At 44.0% G+C, this 21,673-nt stretch overlaps 1 protein-coding gene across 2 annotated transcripts; it reads right to left on the reverse strand.

Annotated features, from left to right (window-relative positions):
* Positions 1–7: 7 nt before the first annotated feature.
* LY9 (lymphocyte antigen 9) lies at positions 8–19,858 on the reverse strand. Of its 2 annotated transcripts, XM_006215736.4 has the most exons (10): positions 19,735–19,858; positions 16,168–16,497; positions 12,611–12,886; positions 11,755–12,093; positions 9,995–10,264; positions 8,488–8,592; positions 7,556–7,609; positions 4,362–4,696; positions 3,902–3,973; positions 8–1,497 (listed from the first exon to the last, which is right to left on the reverse strand). In XM_006215736.4, exons 1-10 carry the CDS (start codon positions 19,856–19,858, stop codon positions 1,429–1,431), a joined length of 1,974 nt encoding a protein of 657 aa, XP_006215798.1. In that variant the 3' UTR covers positions 8–1,428. The 2 variants fall into 2 exon arrangements, with proteins under 2 accessions (XP_006215798.1, XP_015104577.2); XM_015249091.3 differs by lacking the exon at positions 16,168–16,497 and having other exon boundaries at positions 19,735–19,838.
* Positions 19,859–21,673: the final 1,815 nt, after the last annotated feature.

Consider the following 21,673-nt stretch of genomic DNA (forward strand, 5'->3'; position numbering starts at 1 on the left):
GGAGGGGGAGCTTAGCCACAGAGTCAAGGAATCTGGTGAGCAGAGGGAATGGGAGATGGTGGGTGTTGTAGATGCTGACCATTCATGTGTCCTGAGATGTGTGGATCTTGAACTGGCCAGATTTATTTAAGGAGCTAAGGAGACCCTATGGGCCCAGGGCGTTTTGGGAACCTCTATTCTGGAGTGTAATAAAGTACATCATCATCATCATCCCATGTGTTTTTGCTGAGCTTCTGAGATAATGCCTTAGAAAGATACTATCCAGGCAACGACCAGCCAATGAACAAGCAGTAACTAAGCTCCTGCTGTGTACAAAGCACTGTCTGGCTCCCAGGAGTACCCACTGCAGGTCACAGAAGACATCGCGACTCCATGGACCATGTGCAGGAAAGTATGACAGCAGAAGCCCAGCATTAAAAGCCATAATGGGCTGCAAAGCATGAGTTACACAAATGCACATAAGAGTGTTATGAATGTAAGTCAAGGGCAGTGCAACTGACTGGCGGGGGACAAGGCCGAGGCCACACTTTGGGGAAGAAGAGAGTTATTATGGCTGTTCTGCAGCCAGACATGACAATAAGGAAGGAAATTCCTTTGGGTAAATATGGGAAGCTTATACAGAAGAGGCATTTTAAGCACTTAAGAAATATATCAAAAGAGTGATACACACGGTTAAAAAAAATCTAGCAGTACAAAAAAGCATGCATTAAAAAAACCAAAATTCAAAAAACCAACAAACCCAACAACCCAGTTCCCTCCCCAGAGGCAGTCACTGATTTTTTTGTATCTCCTTTCAGAAATTTTCTCTATTCACATAAACATCTAGCTATTTATTTCTTTTTTTATCCAGCTGGTACCATATCCTACACACTGCCCTGGACTTTGTTCTTGCCATTCAACAATTTATCCTAGAGCTCTTTCTATATTAGCACACATTAGTCTTTCCTTTCTTTGCAAAACTGGCAGGTTTTGCCATTGCATGGGTATACTTTCATGCATTTAACTAGATTCCTATTAAATGAACATTAAGGTTATTTCTAGCCTTTTATTTTGAAAAATCCTACAGGACATGATTTCATCTAAATCGTTGTGTCCATAAGTGAAACCACCTGTTAGATTTATCTTAGCAGCAGTTTAGCAGACAATGCAAAGGTCCAGATTCTCTTGGCAGAGTTTTGAGGTGTGCATCTGAGCAGAGAGGAGGAAACAGTACGAGCGTGCAAGGAGACAAACAGAGCCAGGAGACTCCAAGCAAGAGTCTGTGTCTGATCTCTTATTGTGCTTGGGAAATCACCAGGCGTGAGAGGAACAGGGAGGGTCAAATCCAGGCATCACTGAGACGCTAAAGAAAATACTGAAGTGCTTCTGTTTGCAGGACCCACAGGCTCTATGAAGTCCAGTGGAGAAAGGAGGCAACTGCTGTTCTTTTCAGGTGAGATTTTCATAGGTAGGAATTTCAGGAGACTCAGGATCATTCTGTTGTGGAAGTGGACCTGCCTGTGAGCCGAAAGACACACAAGAATATGATTAATAAAGTTTAGAAGGCACCGGTTTTCTTGGCCCTGTGCTGGTGAAAGAGAAGGTGAGATCAGGCTATGATTGGTCCCTTCTATAGAAAGTAAAGTCATATGGACTGGCCCAGGGACGGAGCAATTAACTAAGCTGATGACAAGCATTTATGGAGAATCCCCTAATGGTGAGGACCATGAGCTGGGCTCTCTGAAAGGGAGATATAAGACAGTTCAGAGCAGCAAATTGAGGGTAACAAAAATGACAATAAAAGGCCTTGCTTTCAAGAAGCTACAGTCTAATGACCCCAATCTCTACCTTAGCCAGAGAAAAATACAAACATTTATATAAATATAATTCAGGTGATAGAGGTTATGTTCCAAGGTAATGATCCAGCCCATTAGACCTCCATGTTCCGAGGATTCTGAGGATCCCTTGTCTGGGAGTGTTCAGGGAAGGCTGTAAAGAGCAGATGAGACCTGAGCTGATGCAGAGAGGAGGGGAAGTTAGGTACCAGCAATAGCTTGGGAGTAGCACAAACCGTCTTTGAGATATTGTGCAGAGACACACGTCAGAAAAATAATAACTGAAGTAGGTTTCAGAATTTCTTGATCAAGTGGGAAATAATGGCTTTAGGAGCCCTGGAACCAGGACTCCTGGTCCTGAAAATTCCAAAGGTAAAGGATAAACTGTCAAGAGATTGGCTGAGCAAATGCACTGATTTCCACTTACACTGTGGGTGAGCGTGTTTTCCCAGTCTTAAGTGCCTAGGGTGGTTGAGAGCCAGGCAGAACTGACCCAGACAAGGGGGAACTCATTGCCATTCTGAAACTCAGAACAGGGACTGATGTCCATGGCTTTAAGAGTGACCAGTATTGACCCAAATACAAAGGGCCAGGCCCAAGCAGCTTTGAGAAGTAGTGAAGAATACAGATAAAATTCCTGGGCGGCTAGGCATTAGGCCGTGCTCTAGTAATCAGGACATAAACCCATGATGGTTGAACCGAACTGAGTATCTGCACAAGTTTTTTGTTTTTGTTTGTTTTTAATTAAAAAAATTTCTTCAGTGCAGAGGTAATTAGGCTTATTTATTTTTTTAGTGGAGGTACTGGGGATTGAATCCAGGACCTAATGCATGCTAGGTATGCACTCTACCACTGAGCTGTACCCTCCTCTCCTGCACAAGTGTTTACTGAGAAATTCTATCCATTTTTTAAAGTCCAATCCCAGTTGTTTTTTTCATGAAGTCTCTCCTGTCTACCTCAGTGCAGTGCTATCTACCATTTCCAATGCCTGAAAAACCCTTGAGAATTGGACATGTAATAAGTAGTCATGTAGAGTACTTTCTCTCTTCTAGGTGACTGGATCAGCTCCAACACTCCTCCAAAATAGGATAGATAACAAATCTTCAAGGTCAAAGATAGTGTCTTAAAAATATCTAAATCCCCATAGCACTTAGCCCAGTTCTGGGCAAACAAAGGTGTTCAATAAATATCTACTGATTGATTCATCAATCACAGAGAAGTAGCATAATAGAAAAACTTTGAGAGGTTTTTGCTTGTTTGTTTTTGTCTTTTTTTCTTTTAATCTTGTTTGAACATATTACAAGGAGGGAATTCGGGGGGAGACTTGAAAGCAAAAGTATGAATGGACCCAATGTTTTCAGGAAAATTAAAGTGGAGTGGACAACTACATTCAGAGCAAAGTTAATGGTTTAAGATTTTTCAGGATTATTTTAAAACACTTTGTGGTTTTTAATACTGAATCTCCAACTACTATCTGTGTGAACTTAAGCAAAATTAATTTCCTGAATCTTAGCTTCTTTGACTATAAAATTTGGACGATGGCACACTGTAGAGGTGTTATAAGGATCAGATGGGAATATGTTTGTCATTGTTTTGTAAACTGTAAAACTTCATGTAAAAGTAGTTATTATTATTATTAATGGGAAATTCTATGCTTAAGAGGTCTTTTAACACTATAATGAAATCAATGTATTGTAGTTAATAACGCATTTTCCAAAAAATCTTGATATTAGACTGTTGGCTAATTTCCAATTGTTCTGAAAAGTTGCCTTTTTGATGGATTAGAAACAGATTTAAAAACATACATGGATCATACAGTGTTTGGGTTTACAGATTCTCATTTCTGGTCAGTGTTAAGATTAATCAATGTAGGATATCATTAAGTTATTTACAAATGTTCAGCCTTCAGCCACTCAGATGTGAATGAGAAATATTTGTTTCAATACTGACCATAGAGTGTGTCCGGAGGTGCACAGTGGATGGAACTTAAACTCCATGCTGTGGGAATCTAGGACTTTCAGTTAAAATGATCTGGGTAATACTTCCTCACTCTGTGGGCCTTAGGATACAAAGAAAATTGTTCTCACCATCCGAGGTTTCTGTATAGAGCAGTAGATTGTGGCTGAGCTCTCTTCCTCCTGAGGAACGGGGGTCTTTCTCTGAAACAGATCAACACCAGGTTATCCATAATCCCCAAATGAGAGCTTTCCAGAGTTTCACTCTCAGCCCTTGGGGAGAAGGACCACCCCACCAGGTTCTGGTTTCACACAGAAGGTGGGAACTGCCTTAGTGCAGTAGAGATAGCACCTCTGGTTTCACAACACCTCCCTTAATTATGGCTCAAGAATGGGAGTTGAAGGATGAGTTCCTTCATTCCAAGGGACTCCAAAGTTGGTAAGCATGGAGAGAGTCACAGTTCTCCACCCATGTGCCACTGGTCCTGGCCCCCAGCCACTGGCCCCCAGTTTGGAAGGGTTAGTCATCCAGGATACAGGATTGTCTAGAAGGAAGTGGGGGAGGGAAGGTATACTGATCCAAAGAGCTCACCGTTAAGTTAAGGAAGACCTGTGTATATACCGTTTCCCCTTCAGCCACGAGTGCAGATGCCATGTCACCTGGAGTGACAAGATTATACTCTTCCTGCCCCTCAGAGTCTGAGTCATGTTCAGCATCTTTCTGAGTGAGTAAGTCACACGTTTGATCTTTTCCATTGACAGGCTGGCCCATCTCTGTCCCCTCCTCGTCCTCCACAGTTGTTCCACTGCTGTCAGAGCAGCTGTTGGAGATGTGCCTAGGCTGTTGCCTGGCAGTTGTAGTGCAAGCGTTCAATTTCTCATACCCATGGGAGAGCTTGATGTATCCTGTGTGGCTGGCGGTTGGCTCTGGAACACATTGTGCAAGGTTGGTAAAAAGTGTGCCAGCCCTCACCTCTCTCTTGCTCTATGCAAGGGTCCAAGCTGCTCTGACTCCTACCCCAGATAAGGCCTAGAGAACTGAAGGAGAGGCTGTTTTCCTGTCCCCTCAGGAGGTTCCATTCTACTCTCCCTTCCTCCTTTCTTTTAAGCATTCACTTATTCATTCATCGGGCATGACATGTGATGGACTCAGCAACTGTCAGTGGGCAGAAGTGGCCCCAGTGAATAAACCATCCTAAGTGCCATGATAAGTACTCTGGGGAAACACAAAGGTAAATTAGACCTGGTCTCAAAGGAGTACACTGTCTAGCTAGAGGTCACAGGATTAAGGACCTACTGTGTGCCAGGCAATGTTCTAAATGTTTTTCATGAATAAATTCATTTAATCTGCATAAAACCCATGCAGCATAGACAATAACTATCTTTATTTATGTTTTGCAGATGAGGAAACTGGAACATATGAAGGTTAAATATTTGCCCAAGTAAGTGGGAGGGCCAGGATTTGGAGACATGCAGTTTGGTCCCTGATGTTCTTAATCACTACTCAATACTGCCCCCTGTGGGCTTTGTGTGTGGGAGGGGGGCGGGGAGTAGATACAGGGTGGCCTGGTTCAATGCTGAGTGACAATAGTGGTTACCACCTATTGAGTGCACACTGTGGGTATTGCCCCACGCAGTCCTCACAGCAACTCTGAGAGGCTGGTGCCCTCATTTTGCAAAGTAAGGAAACTGAAGCTTAGAGACTGAACTGCCCAAGATAACTAAAAAGGAGGAGAGCTAGGATTGGGACATAGGATTGTTTGACCTTAGAATTCATATAGCTGACCACTAGGTTATCTTGAACAGATAAAGCCCGTGAGGAGCCATTGATGGTTTTCGAGTAGTCAGAGTTAAGCTTTGCGAAGAGGGAGCAGAAAGGATAGAAAGGAGAAACTCTGGAGAGGGAATGGTCAGTTAGGAAACAGTTACAATATTTTAGGGAAGAAGTTATAGGAATGAGAATGTCTGTTAATAAGGATTGTTAAATAAATTAAGGTACATTGTACAATGGAATAAATGGAAGTGAGTCTTAGTCTGCATATGCTAATATTACTAGGATCTACTGTTAAGTTAAAAAAGTAAGTTTGCAGGGGGAGGGTATAGCTTAGTGATAGAGCATGTGCTTAGCATGCATGAGGTCCTGGGTTCAATCCCCAGTACCTCCATTAAATAAATAAATAAATAAATAAATAAATAAATAAATAAATACCTATTTACCTACCCCCAAGAGACTGATTTTTTTAAAAAAAATTTAAATTAAAAACCATTTAAAAAAAGCAAGTTCAGAAAAATGTTATAGATTGCTCCCATATGTATAATCAAAAGAAATGTGTGTGTGTGTGTGTGTGTGTGTGTGTGCATGTGTATGTACATGGCCTGTAAATGCATTAAAATGATCTGAAAGGATTTAGACATGCATATATCTTTATATATCTTAACAGTGGAGGTCTCTTCAGGGAGAGACTTGGAGATTGGGATTTAGAAGGAGATTTACTTTTAATTTATACCTTACTTTATTTAAATTATACCTTGTGAATATATGACTTTTTAATTAAAGAAAGAACCTATTCAATAAAACAAGAAAATTGGTGACAGCATGAACTCAGACAGCAGCAGAGTCTTTAGACAAAAGGAAACTTTGGAGACGGAGCGGAGAAATTAAGGAAGAAGGCCTTGGGCACTGAGAAAAGGTGCTGAGGGAGGAGGGAGGTGGAGGGATGACAGTGGTGTCCTCAGCACTGTTTTACTCCTCCTCCTCTTCCCAGGGTGCCAAGGAAGGAGGGTTCAGGCTGGGGGAGACCAGGGTCTGTCCTGCCAGCTCTGAAGAGGAAGCTGATGGGAATCTCCACAGTCCAGCCTCATTTCCATTTCTTGCCCCCTTTTTCTTGGTTACACTTTCCCCCGAGAAAAGACTACACTGTTGGATTACTTGAGGTCCTGGCTCCCCCAAACAGTCCCTCCTTCTATTCCATTTCCTTGGGGGGATCCCCTCCATGAGAGGTGACACAGGTTTTTAAAAGCAGGATTTGTCTGAGTGGCCAGAATTTGGGGGTTCCTTAGTACTCCAGAGCTCCAGAGTTCACGGTGGTAATTTAGGATACTGAGGTTTGGGAGTGAGAGAGTAAGGTGCAGGCATCTCAACTCTCCACCCAGCACGCATCACAGCAGCTCCACTTTTACATGCATTGTGCTATTGAGGTGTTGCACAATATTCTGTTTGAAAAAAGCATTCCTTAGTTTTTTTAAAAATTGGAAAACTGCTGCCTCAGTAATACTCAGGTAATAAGTGTCTAGACAGTCTCATGGGTTTTTATTTCAATTAAGTTTTAATTTTGCTTCTGCCACAGATTTTCTATTCTATCTGGCCTTTGTTTCTTCATTCTTGGCAGTGGAGACAATAATTCCATTCTCAATATGGGCCACATCCAAGTGATGACAGTCAATGCCTGAGGAATCCTAGAGACCTCAGAGGACAGAGGACAGAGTAACAGAGAACTATGGTTACTATCTTGACCTCCTGGTTGTGGCTTTTGTTTTCCAAACCACCATCCCTTAGCACATTGCTTCTCAAAATTTAATAGACATGTGATTCACCTGCAGATCTTGTTAAAATGCAGATTTGCATTCAGTACTCTGGAGTGGTGCCCAAGATTTACATTTCTAACCAGCTCTTGGGGGATGCCCATGCTGCTGGTCACACATGCAGACCACACTTCGGGTAGTCATGCTCTGGAACTTTCATCTGGCCCACTGGCCCATTAGCCTGTGTCACTGGTGATATATTACCTGGTATGTCAGCTGGGGCCTCAGCTTGGCTGGAACTGAAGTCTGGGGCTGAACCTGAGAAGCCAAGTTTGAGAAGGGTTATCAACGGGGCTGTGAGGAGAAAGAGAGCCTCTGAATCTAAGAATCAAAGGAGACGGGGAGAGATTCTGAGGACATAGACAGGGAAAAGGCTTTAGGGAAGAGGGTGAGCCCTGATGTGAGTACAAGCCCATGAGAAAGGATGGCCAGAGTCTAGGGTCACCCTCGTTTGAGGAGAAGGCTCTGGAGCTTCCTGCCATACCTCTGGAAGGGAGAGCTCTGTCGTCTCTGTGGTAGCCACTCACCAACTCAGTTTACTGGCTTACAGTAATCCTTCCAGGGACCTTATGTGTTCTAACCACTCTGTTCTTTCTGGCAACTACTTCATTCTCACTTCAATACTGACATTCCAGAAGGAGCTGCCAATCACAAAGCTCATCCCCTTGCCCAGGCAATAGTCACATGACAGTGCGGGGCCAATCAGAGATATTGTTGAGATTCCTCAGATTGGAGTTGGAGGGAAACATCTTTGTTCCCTTCCTGGAGTCAGAACTACTAGTATGTGTGAGTCTGGCGCTACCAGTGGCTGTGTTTTGGTACATTCCTGCTCTGCAGCTGCCTGCAGTAAGAGAGAGACAAGCTGGCTGAAAGGGAAAAATCAGGATGAGACATGGAGAGTTCTGGTGACTTTTAAGTGCCAGTGACATTTATCTCTAGGCCAGCTCTCTCCCTTCCTTCCCCACAGATTGCTTATGTGAGCCCCCGAATAATAAATCACTCCTCCCTCAAGCTGAGAAGAAATGGAGTATCGGGAGGGAAGGAGTTGGAAGGGATTATGAGAGGACAAGGAAGCCTCCAAAGGTCCCAGGGAAATGGCCCAGCGCCGGCAGATGTCATCGATCTCAGAAACCCACCTCGTCTCTTTTGCTTCCAAAAGTACCAGATGGAGATCCCAAAGCACAGAACAATGAAAACCAACAGGGAGAACCCAATCCAAAGCTTTGTACTTCTCTGAGGCCCTGTGAAGAGACAATGAGTGATTTCAGTATAAATAATAACAAGGGAGTTGGAGCAACAGTGGGCAGAACATAATGGCCATCCTATCTGACTCTTTAAATTCCATGCTATTGTAGGAAATATTCCTTTTCATTAATTCAATCTACAACTATTTATTGGACAGTCATATTCTAGGCAAGACGTTATAGCAGTACAGAAGGCAGACACTGCCCTTGGGTGGAGTGGTTTATGGCTTCCCAGGGTCACAGAGTTCTAAGTACCTAAACTGGGATTTAAATGCAGGCTGCCGATCCTACACACCTGTATCCATCACGCTACACTGCTCTTCTCTATAAATGGTGTAAGGGAAGTTCTAGGCTCAAGACTAGTCCAGATTCCTACTGATCAGGGTTCTAAATCCATTTACAAGGCACAGCCTGACCCAGCGTTGTCACATCCTGGGTAGACCTTCCTTTTTTTTCTACTTCCCTCCAGGGAAGAGCAGAATAGAGAACTAAAGGTTCCAATCTTGCTTCTGCTGTGTGACCTTGGGAAGGTGTCTTACCCTTTCTGAGTCTCAGTTTCTTTATCTGTGTAATGGAGAATACTAAGAATCTCTGCTGCATAGGATTGTTGTGAAGGTTGATTGTGCGAAGGCACACAAGGACTACAATAGTGCTTGACGTCTAGTAGGAGCCACTAGGACTTTCCTTCTAGCTCCCCCTTGCACAGCCCATGTTCCTTTGTAGTCTGCATGCCTTCCCATATCAACTTGTCATCAACTCTTTCCTACAAACCTCCAACGTTGTGCTGCCCAATAAGGTAGCAGCCACAGGCCGTGCATGAGCCCTTGAAATGTGGTATGTTTGAGAAATTAAATTGTCATTTTAATTTTAATTAATTGAAATTTAAATTAAAAAACAGCTACTCAATTCCTTAATGAAAAACTGGTAAGTGTATTTGGAACAACTTGGATATGAACATATTTTTTCAACTGTTAATTGTATGAAATCAGAATACAGATCAAGTACTTCCTGTGCAAATTTAGCATCTGAACTGAGATGTGCTGTGAGTATAAAGCACATATGGGATTTCAAAGACTTAGTATAAACTGAAATGGAAATTTTCTCATGAATAATACTTTGTATTGAGTATGTGTTGAAATGATCATATTTTGGATATAGTGGGTTAAATAAAATATATTATTAAAATTAATTTTACTTGTTTCTTTTTGCTTTTTTCTAATATGGTTATTAAAATTGAAATTACATATGTGGCTTCCATTATATTTCTATTGGAATACGCTGCTGTAAAAGCCTTGCTCAACTCCCTCACTGCACTTCATAGAGAACCCTTCAGAATGAAAACTCTTGGATCTGAGGACCCAAGGCTCCGAGGTCTGGCTAAACATAGATGGAGAGCAACCTGGACAGATGTTCCCAGAAAGAAACTGCCGGGAACTGTTGCTAACAGGGTTGCTGGCTGTGCATGTGAAGTTGGGGTGGTTTTCTCCACTTCTCCAGGAGATGTTGAGGCGAGATCCTCCTTGGGACAGGACAGCTTCTTTCTGCAGGGGGGTCCAACTGTATGTCACGTTGTGTCCACTGTCTTCCACTGAGCATGTCAGGCTGACCCTGCAGATACTAGCCTCTGTGGGCCAGAGGCTAGAGGTGACTTTTGGCTTTTTCAGCCTCCCTGTGTGAGGAGAAAGGCAGATGGGATCTAGAGTCAGGCCTGCCCACTGGGCAGTCACCATGTCGTCACACATTCAAAATGTATATTCATGAAGTTGTGTGTTGACACTTCCTTAGGGCTGGGAAGTTGCCTCTGGGAGTATACCAGGCCTTTCCCTTGATAGCTATGAAATCTCAGACACATCCCTGTATCTCTTTGAGCTTTTTTAATTTTTAAATTAATTTCTGTTTGTTTTTGTTTTGGGGGGAAGTAATTAAGTTTATCTATTTACTTATTTATTTCAATGGAGATACTGGAGATTGAACCCAGGAGCTCGTGCATGCTAAGCACACACTCTAGCCACTGAGCTATACCTTCTCCCCTCTCTTTGGGCTCTTGAGGTCCAGATGTGAAATAAAAGAGTTAATGAAAAGTGAAAAAAGATATCACATCATTCTATACAGTATACTGTGAAGAAGAAGTGAACACATCAACACAAAGAACCACAAAGCAGGGGAGGGTATAGCTTAGTTGCAGAGTGCGTGCTTAGCATGCACAGAGTCCTGGGTTCAATCCCCAGTGTTTCCATTAAGATAAACAAATGCATAAATAAAAAACCTAATTACCCCTCCAAAAGAAATAAGCACAATGCTTCTACATGCCCTGAGGTCCTTCAAGACTTACATTTTGAGGCCTCATCATCTAATTTATTTACTCACATGAAGTGAGGAATTTGAAGACATGAGCCCAGCACTGACACAAGTAAGTGCTCAATAAGTGTTAACAATTTTAAAAGCAGTGTAAGTCTGGCACCCTTTGTTCCCAATTTATTATTATTTTTACTTGATCTACCTCTTGGTTACTTGATATGTAAATCACAGTAGATGTGAGCTTGCATATTTTAAGAGGACCATGGGTACCACTGAGACGCCAAGTAGGGGACAAGTTGACCACGTCTGAATGACACAGGTGGAGGAGCTGGCAAATAGAAATTATACAAACTGTCCAGCCAAGCTCCCGTGAGGCCCAGGGCTGAGGAGGAAGACTGTAAGTTTTATTCCCACACTCAGGGAAGCTGAATAGTTCTCTAAACTCTTGAAGGTCACAAAGTCTTTGGACACTAAAGGCTTTCTCCTCAGTCCTCTCTGATTTTATGCCAGCCAGTTCTGCCCTTAGGCAAAATGATAATGTTCTATAAAAATGTAGGTTGGAGAGGTCTTGGTCTCACTTGGTGATCAATGCAGGAGGATGGGGCAAGTACCAAAAGTTGGATGGTTGAGGCTTAACTGGAAGCCTAGAAGAAGGGGGATGTGGGCTGGGAAATTCTACCCAGCTGCTGGTTGTATTTTCCTCCTGTAAATTGACTGGTGTGAACTGAGTAGCTGTCCTAGTGGTCTGAGGGATTTTGTAGGAGGAGAGGCCTGAGGGAGGAGGTAGGTGGGAGAAGCTGCAAAGAGGAGAAATCTTTCAGGGAAGAATTCTAACGATGGGAGCTCTATTCAGAAACTTACGGTAGATGAGCAGGATGATATGTTCAGTGCTGATAATTCTGGAGTTTGAGCACACAAAGGCGTGGTAGGGGCCAGCATCCTCCATCTTCAGCTGGCCAATCTTCAGGGAGTAGTCCTGGCTGGAGATCTGCATCGTGTTCTTATCAGGATCCTTGAACTTAATGAGCTGATTGACTGTTGCTTCTTGTCCCCTCTTTTTGCTGATAATAGTCGTGTTAAACATCCAGACAACTTTTTCTACATCCTGACTGTCTGGGAGTGCTAGGGGCAGGGTGATGGACTCTCCCAGGATCCCTGCCACTGTCTCCCCCATTGGTCCTCTTCTGGAGGCTCCTAGATCTGCAGTCAGAGATGAGACATTGCAGCTTCAGCCACTGGCCCTGCTCACTTAACCCTCAGCCTGCCTGAAGGGGACAATAGCCCTATAGATCCTCCTGCCCAGGTCCCTTCTCCCTTTCTCTGATGAGGCATCCCCACTGATTTCCCATGACCACTTGTCATGCACAGGCATGTACTTGGCTCTGCCTATAGCATACCCAGGCCTCCCCTGCCCTCTCTGTCCTTCTGAGGAGACCGTAGGAGACATCCCTACCCAGGCAAAGGACAATCTGGATTTCTGCATCCACACTCTTTTTCCCTCCCTTTCTCTACCGTTAGAATTGCACAGCGCCCTGGGAGTTCCAAAGTCCCCTGTCAGTCTGTCTCAGGCTCCTGAAGGTAGAGAAGAAAGGATTTTCATGTCTATTTTCTTGCCTCCCTACCTCACCTGTGTCTTGCCAGAATCCTGGGATTTAGACTCTATAGTGGCTCAGACTGTCTCTGGAATCCCCTGGAGAGCCTACATGGAGCCAGTTACCTGTACAGAACTGCCAGGTGTGGATGGGACGGGAGCTGCTCTGGCTGACCGGGTTCTTGGCTGTGCAGGTGATTGACAGGTCTGGGTCACAGGGCAACCAAGAGATAGTGAGAGTGGAGCCGACCCAGGATTCAGAAGCATGGGGGTCCCTCGAGGTCCAGCTGTACAGAACATCTTCCCCTGCCTGCTCCACGGAGCATATCAGGGTGATGTTACAGGAGGCATTCTCAGACACGGTCATAGACTTCACGGTGACTTGAGGTTCCTGAAGCTGCTCTGCAGGGATAAAGGCAGCGGGGAAGCTACTCAGATCCCTTTCCTAATAGGAAAGAGCTAAGAGAAAAAGGTGGTGATGGTACAGAAGCTGGGGGCAGAAGGGAAAGGCCAGCATTATCTGTTCCAGTGGGACGTTTTCTCTTATTTTATAGCAGGCTGGGTTGAGTGCCTCTCCTCTGTGCTTCCGCAGTATCCTCTCTGGGTATTATCACCAGGACTCAACACAACAGTAATCTGATTATGTCTCTCTCTCCCCGACCAGTTTGTGAAATCCTTGAGGACAGGGCCTGTGTCTGAACATCTAACACCCGCCTGGCCCATGAAAGGCACTCATAAATGTTTGGTAAATAAGTGAATGAATGAACCAGTCTCAAACACTGGGGAGCTGGAACGTCTGTTTCTAGAATTTGAGTTGCCCTGGCCTTTTGGTCTAAATTTAGGACCCATTGTGCTTCCAGATCTTCTTCCTGGTGCTTTCCTTCCCTTTCGTTCCGTCTCTTCTGTTCAGTGTGTGTGTGTGTGTGTGTGTAAGTTTACTTTCTTTTTTTTTTGGATAGGCAAGACATACATAAAATTGAATTGGCAATGATACAAAAGGTCATACACACAAAAAGCTAAGCTTTCTTGTCCCCAGCCACTTACTTCCTCTCCCCAAGAATTATTGTTCCTGGAGACCATAACTATTGTGGGTTTCTTGTTGATCTTTCCAGAGAGATTCTAGTTATAGACACATATGTGATAGCACACTATACATACTGTCCTGAGCCTTTAAAATTTTTAATAATGTATCTTGGAAATTGTTGTATGTTAGTACATATTAAGTTGATTCATTCTATTTCTGTTAGTTGCATAGAATTCCACTTCCTTAATATACAGAGTACCCAAAAATCAACTAAAAAAGGTCAAACAACCTGATAGAAAATGGTGTCATAGGCTGAACTGTGTCCTCTCAAACTTCATGTGTTGAAATCCTAACCCCCAGTACCTCAGAATGTGATTGTATTTGGATGTAGGACTATATTCGGAAATAGAGGTAATTAAGTTAAAATAGGATCATTAAGATGGTCCCTAATCTGATATGACTGGTGTCCTTTTAAGAAGAGGAGATTAGGACACAGACAATGCAGACAAACAGACAACCTAAGGATCTGAGGACTTAGAGAAAGAAGGTGGCCACGCGCAAGCCAAAGAAAGAGGCCTCAGAAGAAACGAAACCTGCTGACACCTAGACCAGCCTCCGGGCTTGTGAGAAAACAAACCTCCGCTGTTTAAGTTACTCAGTCTCTACTGTTTTGTTACAGCAGATCCCTAGCCAGCCAGTACAGAGTCTGGCACCAGAAGTAGGGTGCTGCTGCAAGAAGTACCCCAAAATGTGCAAGTGGCTTTGGAACTGGTTAATGGACAGAGGCTGGAAGAGTTTAAGTCATATGTTAGAAAAAGCCTTTACAGTCTTCAAGAGACTCTTCATAGAAATATGGATGTTTAAGGTGATTCTGGTAAGTGCTCAGAAAGAAGAGAGCTATAGAGAAAGTTTCTATTATCTCAGAGATATACATATATTATCGTTAACTTAACCTTTGTAGAAAGATAAACATTAAAGGTGTTTCTGGTGAGGTATCAGCTGAGAGTGGAAAATATGTTATTGGAGGAAAGGTAATACTTATTACAATGTGGCAAAGAACTTATACAAATGTGTTCTAGTGTCTTGTAGAAAGTAGAACATTTCAGTGATGAACTGGGTGTTTAGGTAAGGAAATTTCTAAACAAAGTGTTGAGGGCTTTGCCAGTCTTCTCCTTCTGCTTGTAGTAAAATATGGGAGAAGAGAGGTAAGTTGAGGAAGGAATTGTTAAGCAAGAAGAAACCAGAATTTTTAAGATTTGGAAAATTCTCAGCCTATCTAAACCGCAAAAAATGAGAATTTGTGTCTGGAGAGAACACTGAGGGTATGACAACGTTGGCTGAGAAGATCCTGGTGTGATTCATGGATCCAATCAACCATTTCAGTAGAAATTCTGACAGCTTGGACAGATGGACAAGATGGCACAAAGTGAAGGAAGACTGTAAGACTTTTGGGATTCCAAGGGATGAGCCGATAGAGCTATCCAGCTGAGACTATGCCTCACCCTTCAAGAAAAGGGAAGAATAACCCCAAAGTCAGTTCAGACAGAGGTTGACAAGGCTGCCAAGGCCACCATGGGCCTAGAGGGCACAGCCCAGGGGAAGCTGGTGGAATGGTTTCCTCCTTGGTTCCACGGGGCAGGGCTGCTGCTCAGGGCCAGCGTTTAACGAGGTGGAGCTGCCACCCCAGCGGGCCTGGAGGATAGATCATAGAGCCAAAGAAGATCATTCTTGAACTTCAAAATCTAATGGAATTTGCCCTGATAGGTTTTGGACTTGTCTGGGACTTGTGGCCCCTTTCTTCTTTCTGATTTCTCACTTTGGGAATGCAAATGTCTTATGCCTGCTTTTATCATACAAGCAGGTAACTTGTCTGATCACAGGTTCACAACTGGACAGGAATTTTGCCTCGGGGTGATTTGTACCTCAAGTCTCATTTATACATGATTTAGGTGATATTTAAATAAGATTTTGGACTTAAAGATGGAATGGATTAAGACTTTTGGGGCTGAATGTATTTTGCATGTGAGAAGGACACGTGTTGTGGGGGGCCAGAGGCAGTTTTATGGGCTGAATCATGTCTCCCCCAAATTCATATGTTGAAGTCATAATCCCTAGTACCTCCGAATGTGACTGTAGTGGGAGACAGAGCTTTTAAAGAGATAAAGTTGAAATGGGTTTGTTTGTGTGGGCCTTAATCCAGTATGACTGGTGTCCTTATGAAAGAGAAGATTAAGACACAAACAAGACAGACAGAGGGACGATCAAGGAGGACATATTAAGAAAGCAGCCATCTGCAAGCCAAGGAGCAAGGCCTCAGAAGAAATCAAACTTGCTGACATTTTGACCTTGGACTTCTACCCTCTAGAATTGTGAGAAAATAAATTTCTGTTGTTTAAGCCACTCAGTCTGTGGTGTTTTGTTATGGCGACCCTAGAAAGCTAATACAGATGGTTAACGGAGAGTTGCAGAAGAGAGAATACAAATGGCTTTTCAACACATTTTGGCTATTTTTCACTCTTGACACCTGCATTTATGGAACTGGGTGAGAATGGCCAATGTGATAGTTCGCTTTGTCCTAGAAAGAGAAATTCCTGGAGAGGAAAACACACAGCTTTTAAAAATTAAATGTCAAAACACACAGACGCTCTCTGGAACTCACCATAGATGTGCAGAGTGAATTCCTCATTTCTGGTGACATTAGAATTCACTTGGTTTATCTGGGCTTGGTAGGATCCTGCATCTTTCACAGTCAGCTTATTGATAGACAAAGAGTTGTTCTGGGTGAAGATATTTACTCGGCCCTGGTAGCTTTTATCCATAAAGACAGTAACTCCTCTTGGGTATGCTAAAGCAAGAGCTCCTTGGGGACCACTCCAGGTGATATGTTCAATCTCTGTGTCTGCTGAAATGTCCAGGGAGAAAGTTACTGAACCTCCTAGAATGCCTTTCACCACCGCTGGGGCTGAGTCCTTTCCAGAAGCTCCTAGCCCTGCAAAGACAGGAGAGGGACTTGGAGGAGCAGCTGGACTCCTTAAGCCAGCCTTCATTTATTCATTCAATAAACACATATTGGGAGTAAATACCAGATGTTGAGAAATAAGACAAGATTCTGGCCCTTCTTTCTCTAGACCCATTGTCTAGAAAATTTCTTCATTCATTTGTTCATTCATTCGTTTACCAAACATTTGCTCCCTCAAATGTAGTGACAATAATCAGTAAAACAGACTTTATAGGTTGCTGTTCCAACAGGGAAATTAGTATTGTGACTTTGGATGAATTTCTGAATTTCCCTGAGAATTAGTTTACTCAGCTATAAGATGGAAATGTTCACACCTGTTCCATCTTCCTTCAGGAATATGGTAGAGATTAAATAAAAATAAGTTGCAGTAAATCCTAAAGAAGTAAAATGAAGTAAAAATGGAGCATCTTTTTAAAAATCAAATGGATTCATGGATGGCTAACGAGGTGGACAGATGAATAGGTATGTGAAAAAACAAGTAAAATACCAATGGTAGAACCGAGAGGAAAGGTGTATGAGTGTTCATTGCAAAATTCTTTCAAGTTTTCTGTATGCTCGAGAATTTTCATAATTAAATGTTGGGAACAACAGGAGCATCTCTCACCTCTGTCTCATTTTACCTTTCCTCATCGTCCAGGGCATCACAGACTGACTTTGACTTGGCCAGGGAAATCTGGTCTGTCCTTAGGAACAAGTTTTGGGGTTGGAGGTAGTAGGCATTGATTCAGCTCCTGATTTCTTCATCTCAGGAAAGTCTCAGATTGCTGATAAACATTGTTCCCAAGGCTTCCAGAAGCCTGACATCTGGCCACGGCAGCTTTACTCCCTTGTAGAGGCCCTGTGAGTGTCTGCTGGTTGGCCCCAGCCTGAATTCCCTGATTCCAGGGCTTCTGAGGCTCTAGAGAGTGCTCTGGAAAGCTAGACCAAATCAGGTGGGCTCCGGACCCAGACTACACCAGGGATTCTGGGTGGAAAAATACGTAGAAGATGTTAGAGAGAGAGGAGAGGCCAAAGTACAGCCTGGAGGGATGGGAAAAGGTTGAAGTGTGTTCTGAAAGCATAAAGGGTTTACAGAATATGTGGACGCAGAGGAGACACTCCAGCTGGTGCAGGCCAGAACCCCATCAGCTGAGCATTTGGACCCTGGGGAGAGACAGCTAGGGAAGACTCAGTACGGGAGACCCTGGATGTGACAGGGTCAGTTCATTGCAGGTGGATGCTGGGGGCAGATTCAGAAGACAGAAGCTGAGTTGTGTGATGCTGGCTTGAAGTTGACTGAAAGAGAGCTTTTCCCACCCAGAAGACACTGCTTATGCTTGCCATGTGCATATTAGGCACTTTGTAGAAATCACTTCATTTAATCCTCAAAACTGTCTAATAAGTAGCCCCATTTTTCAGACGAGGGGCTGAAATTTAGAGAGTTTTAGCCACTGGACTGGGATGACCGAGTTGGTCAGTTGCAGAGCCTAGATTCTGTGTACAAGACGCCCCGAGTGTGGAGGCTGAGAGCACTGACCACCCAATCCTGGCAGCCCAGACGCTGCTAGGTCTTGGCTGGGTGTATTTGAGCTCAGGTCTTCTCACATCAGCAATAAACAAAGCCTCACAGGCTATCAGTGTGAGAAATAGGATGTGATCCCCACAGGTCAGGTCCTGTTGCAGCAAACAGTGCTACGTAGCTGCCTGTACAGTGACTGGAGTCCCAGGTATAAGATATCTTATTTTGAACTGCATCATTTGACAAATAATAAAAGGGGGTTCAGAGATTGTGATAACTGAATTGTCCATTCTTTAATAAACGGTTATTAATAATTTCTGAATAAAGTACTTAACTGTGATTATTGTAATAGTCATAGCTTCCATCAACTATGTGCCAAGTACTTTATGTATATCATCTCTAATCTATGAAACAGTCTTACATGACATATCTTACTAATCGCATTCTACACTTAAGAAATAGAGGCTCACACACCTAATAAAAGACGGAGCAAGGATTTAATATCAAATACTTCCGACACTTAAGCTGGTGCTGTGGGGAAGAGGAGTAGATGTTGGAAATTTTCACTTTATTGCCTCCTAAGTTCCTGAAGCAGCTCCTTGGAAAAACATTTAGGAAACTCCCTTCTAGACCAAAAAGAGTGAGACTTGAGGTCACCCTAATTGGTAGAATCAGACAGAAGGAGATGCCTCTTTGCCCTGAACTGCTTGAAATTCACTGTGCTGACCACCTGGAGCTCGGATATCATTGCATGTGGCTAATTTCAGGTCTATCCAACACAACCAAGAAGCACTCCAACAGGTTGGGTATAGATATAAATAGCCCTGCTGCTTCCTGTGTTTTTATGGTGAGTGAAAATGAAATCAAAAATGACGAGAGATCAGACTGAAAATTCAACCCCGAGGTCTAGGCTCTCCCTGCTCATATATGCACCTAGGAGTTCTTCTAGAGCTCTCCTCACTGCCCACCCTACCCCTACTGCTCTCAGGTCCCTGGTGCTACCCAGACCATCCTCCCTGAATCCCTGGGGAAAGCAGGATCCCAGAGGGACAGCAGTTGCCACAGTCCCAGGTGGCTGAGATCCTCCCAGGGATACTGGGTCAGCTGTGCCCACTGGAGAAAAGTGTTGCCCAGAAAATAGCTGGGAAATGTTTTCCAGAAACTAGCAGGACTTGGGCCTTGCGGGGAGGTAGGATGTCAAAGAGAAAGGATATTCAGATGGAGGCCACCTAGCCCAAGGCCACCAGACCATCTCCAGATCCCCAGTGAAGCCTCCATAGTCCAGGATATGTGATAAACAAGGCAGGATGTAGAAAGAGGCTCCCGCAGTCCTCTCTCTCCCCAGGAAATTGATAGGTGACTTGACATCAGCCGAATTTCCCTCTGTCTCTCTGTGGGTTTTATCCACATGGTACAGGGAATAAACTCATGACTCAGTATTTCTTAGGAGGAAAACTTGGGGATGAGAAAGACATTCTGAGCTCAGACTTACTTGGGACAAGGGTTAGAACATCACCTATTCGTGTCTGTGAGACAGTGCGTGCGCACACACACACACACACACACAGCTCAGAATAAAGTGGAACCTGCAGAATAATTACCAAAAGGAGAGGATTTCCCTGATTTTACCAACTAGAATCCCCAACAGAAATGTGAGCAGCCTCAGAGGAAGACCAGTAGCAAGAGATGTGGCCATAGTGTGGACTTACCCATGAGCAGGACAAGGAGAGGGGTCCGTAGAAAAGGAGAGACTGCGTGTGGATGACTCTTCAGTGGTTTATTGGACAGAAGTTGGGGAGCCCAACCATCTGTATGTCTCCTTGGGCCCACCATGATGGTCTACTTGCAGACTTCAGGCTGAAGGAGGAAGTACTTACCACAGCTTCCGCAATCGTGTGTGTGTGTGTGTGTCCCAGGGAGAGTTGTTTATACCCAGCACCACAAGCACCACAAATTCTTCTCACATGCTCAGCCTTGGGTAGAGGTCTCAAGTCTATTAACAGCCTTCACGGGATTTGCAAACCGATGTCAGTCATCACTTGCTTCAATCTCAGGTGATTTGGGTTCTAAACTTGGCTCTAAAGATGCCCCTTAAAGCTCTCTATCTCCTGCCCTTGTACAATCACCTCTTCTTGCATGTGGGCTGGATTTACTGACTTGCTCCTAGTGAGTAGAATGCAGCAGAAGGAATGGGATGTAACATCTGAAATTAAGTTACAGAAAGCCTGTGTCTTCCACCTTGGGCTCTCTCTCTCCACCCTTCCTGCATACCCCTACCCCTCCCTGAGCTTATGCAAGGAGCCAGGTATTAAGTTTTGAGCAGTAGATCCCCAAGATGAAGAAGGCCTCCAACCTCCAGTCAACACCCAGCACAGAACTGGTGTCTCTGGCCAACAGTCGATGAGAACCTGAGGTCTGCCAAGAGCCTCAGGAGTGAAACTGGGAGTGGATCCTCCACTCGGAGGGCCTTGAGATGACTGCAGTCCTGGGTGACATCTTGACTGTAGCTTAATGAGGGACCCTGAGCCAGAGGCACCCAGCTACGCTGTGCTTGGATTCCTGATCCACAAAAACTGTGAGATAATCAGTGCTTGTTGTTTTAAGCTGCTAAGTTTTGTAATTTGTTACACAGTAATGGGTAACGGATACAATGCTTCAATAAACTCCCTATTTTGCATAAGCCATTTTGCGTTGCCTTCCTGCCAATGCAAGAGAAAGACTTTAACTAATCTGGAAAAAGCACTGGGGATGGATGTTGCAAGTGACAGTTGTAGAATTAGCTGAGTTGAGAAGTGAGGTTGCGGATAGCATAATTCCCTTCATCTTGCCTTGGGAAACTGATTTCTTTAAAAAAGAATTGATAGTGCAATAGCTGGTTAAACTGTAGCTTCTTCAGAAGTTGGTCATGAGCTGATGTTGCGCAGTCTTGAGACTGAAGGCCTGCTAAAATTTGTGCTCTAGGAGCCTCTCCTGCCTCACTCTAGTCCTGGCCCTGTGGCTAGAACATGGCTATCTGGAGTTGCAGGACACGGGGCCAGGAAAGGTTGCCACAGCTCAGATAAAGCACCTCATAACCCAGGAGCTATGTATGGACTAAATGATTGTATCGTCCCAATATTCACATGATGAAGTCTAATCCCAAATGCAATGGTATTAGGAGGTGGAACCTTTGGGAGATGATGAGGTCAAGAGGGTACAGCCCACATGAAGGGGATTAGTGTCCTTATACAAGAGACCCCAGAGAGCTCCCTTGCCCCTTCCACCATGTGAGGTTCACAGTGAGAAGATGGCTGTCCGTGAATCAGAAAGCAGGCTCTCACCAGGCACCAAATCTGCTGGTGCCTCGATCCTCACTTCCCAGCCTCTAGAACTGTGAGAAGTAAATTTACGTCATTTATAAGGCATCCAGTCAATAGTGTTTTTGGTATGGTGGTCCAAATGGACTAAGACACCAGATTAAAGGCAATGACAGTTTGGCAGGTGTTTTAAAGCAAAAGTGGGCATGAGTCAAGAACTCTAGAAAACTTACTCCAGCAGCAGATTGGAAGGTAGACGGAAGGAATGAAACTGAGATGAGGAGACAGGTAATGGGCTATTAAGGAGCCCAGGTAAGAGCAGGAGAGCAGGCACAATCTGGGTGGGAGGAAA

Source organism: Vicugna pacos, chromosome 21, assembly GCF_048564905.1.
Source record: "Vicugna pacos chromosome 21, VicPac4, whole genome shotgun sequence".
In the NCBI taxonomy this organism is placed as follows: domain Eukaryota; kingdom Metazoa; phylum Chordata; class Mammalia; order Artiodactyla; family Camelidae; genus Vicugna; species Vicugna pacos.

Bases quoted from the DNA above. Each gene is read 5' to 3' on its own strand.
- LY9 (XM_006215736.4), bottom strand. From the start codon at position 19,858: ATGGTGGGCCCAAGGAGACATACAGATGGTTGGGCTCCCCAACTTCTG. The intron at 16,498-19,734 runs GTAAGTCCACAC...CTGTCTTTGCAG, and splicing joins TCTCCTTGTCCTGCTCATGG to GGCTAGGAGCTTCTGGAAAG. The intron at 3,974-4,361 runs GTGAGCTCTTTG...GATCTGTTTCAG, and splicing joins AGGTCTTCCTTAACTTAACG to AGAAAGACCCCCGTTCCTCA.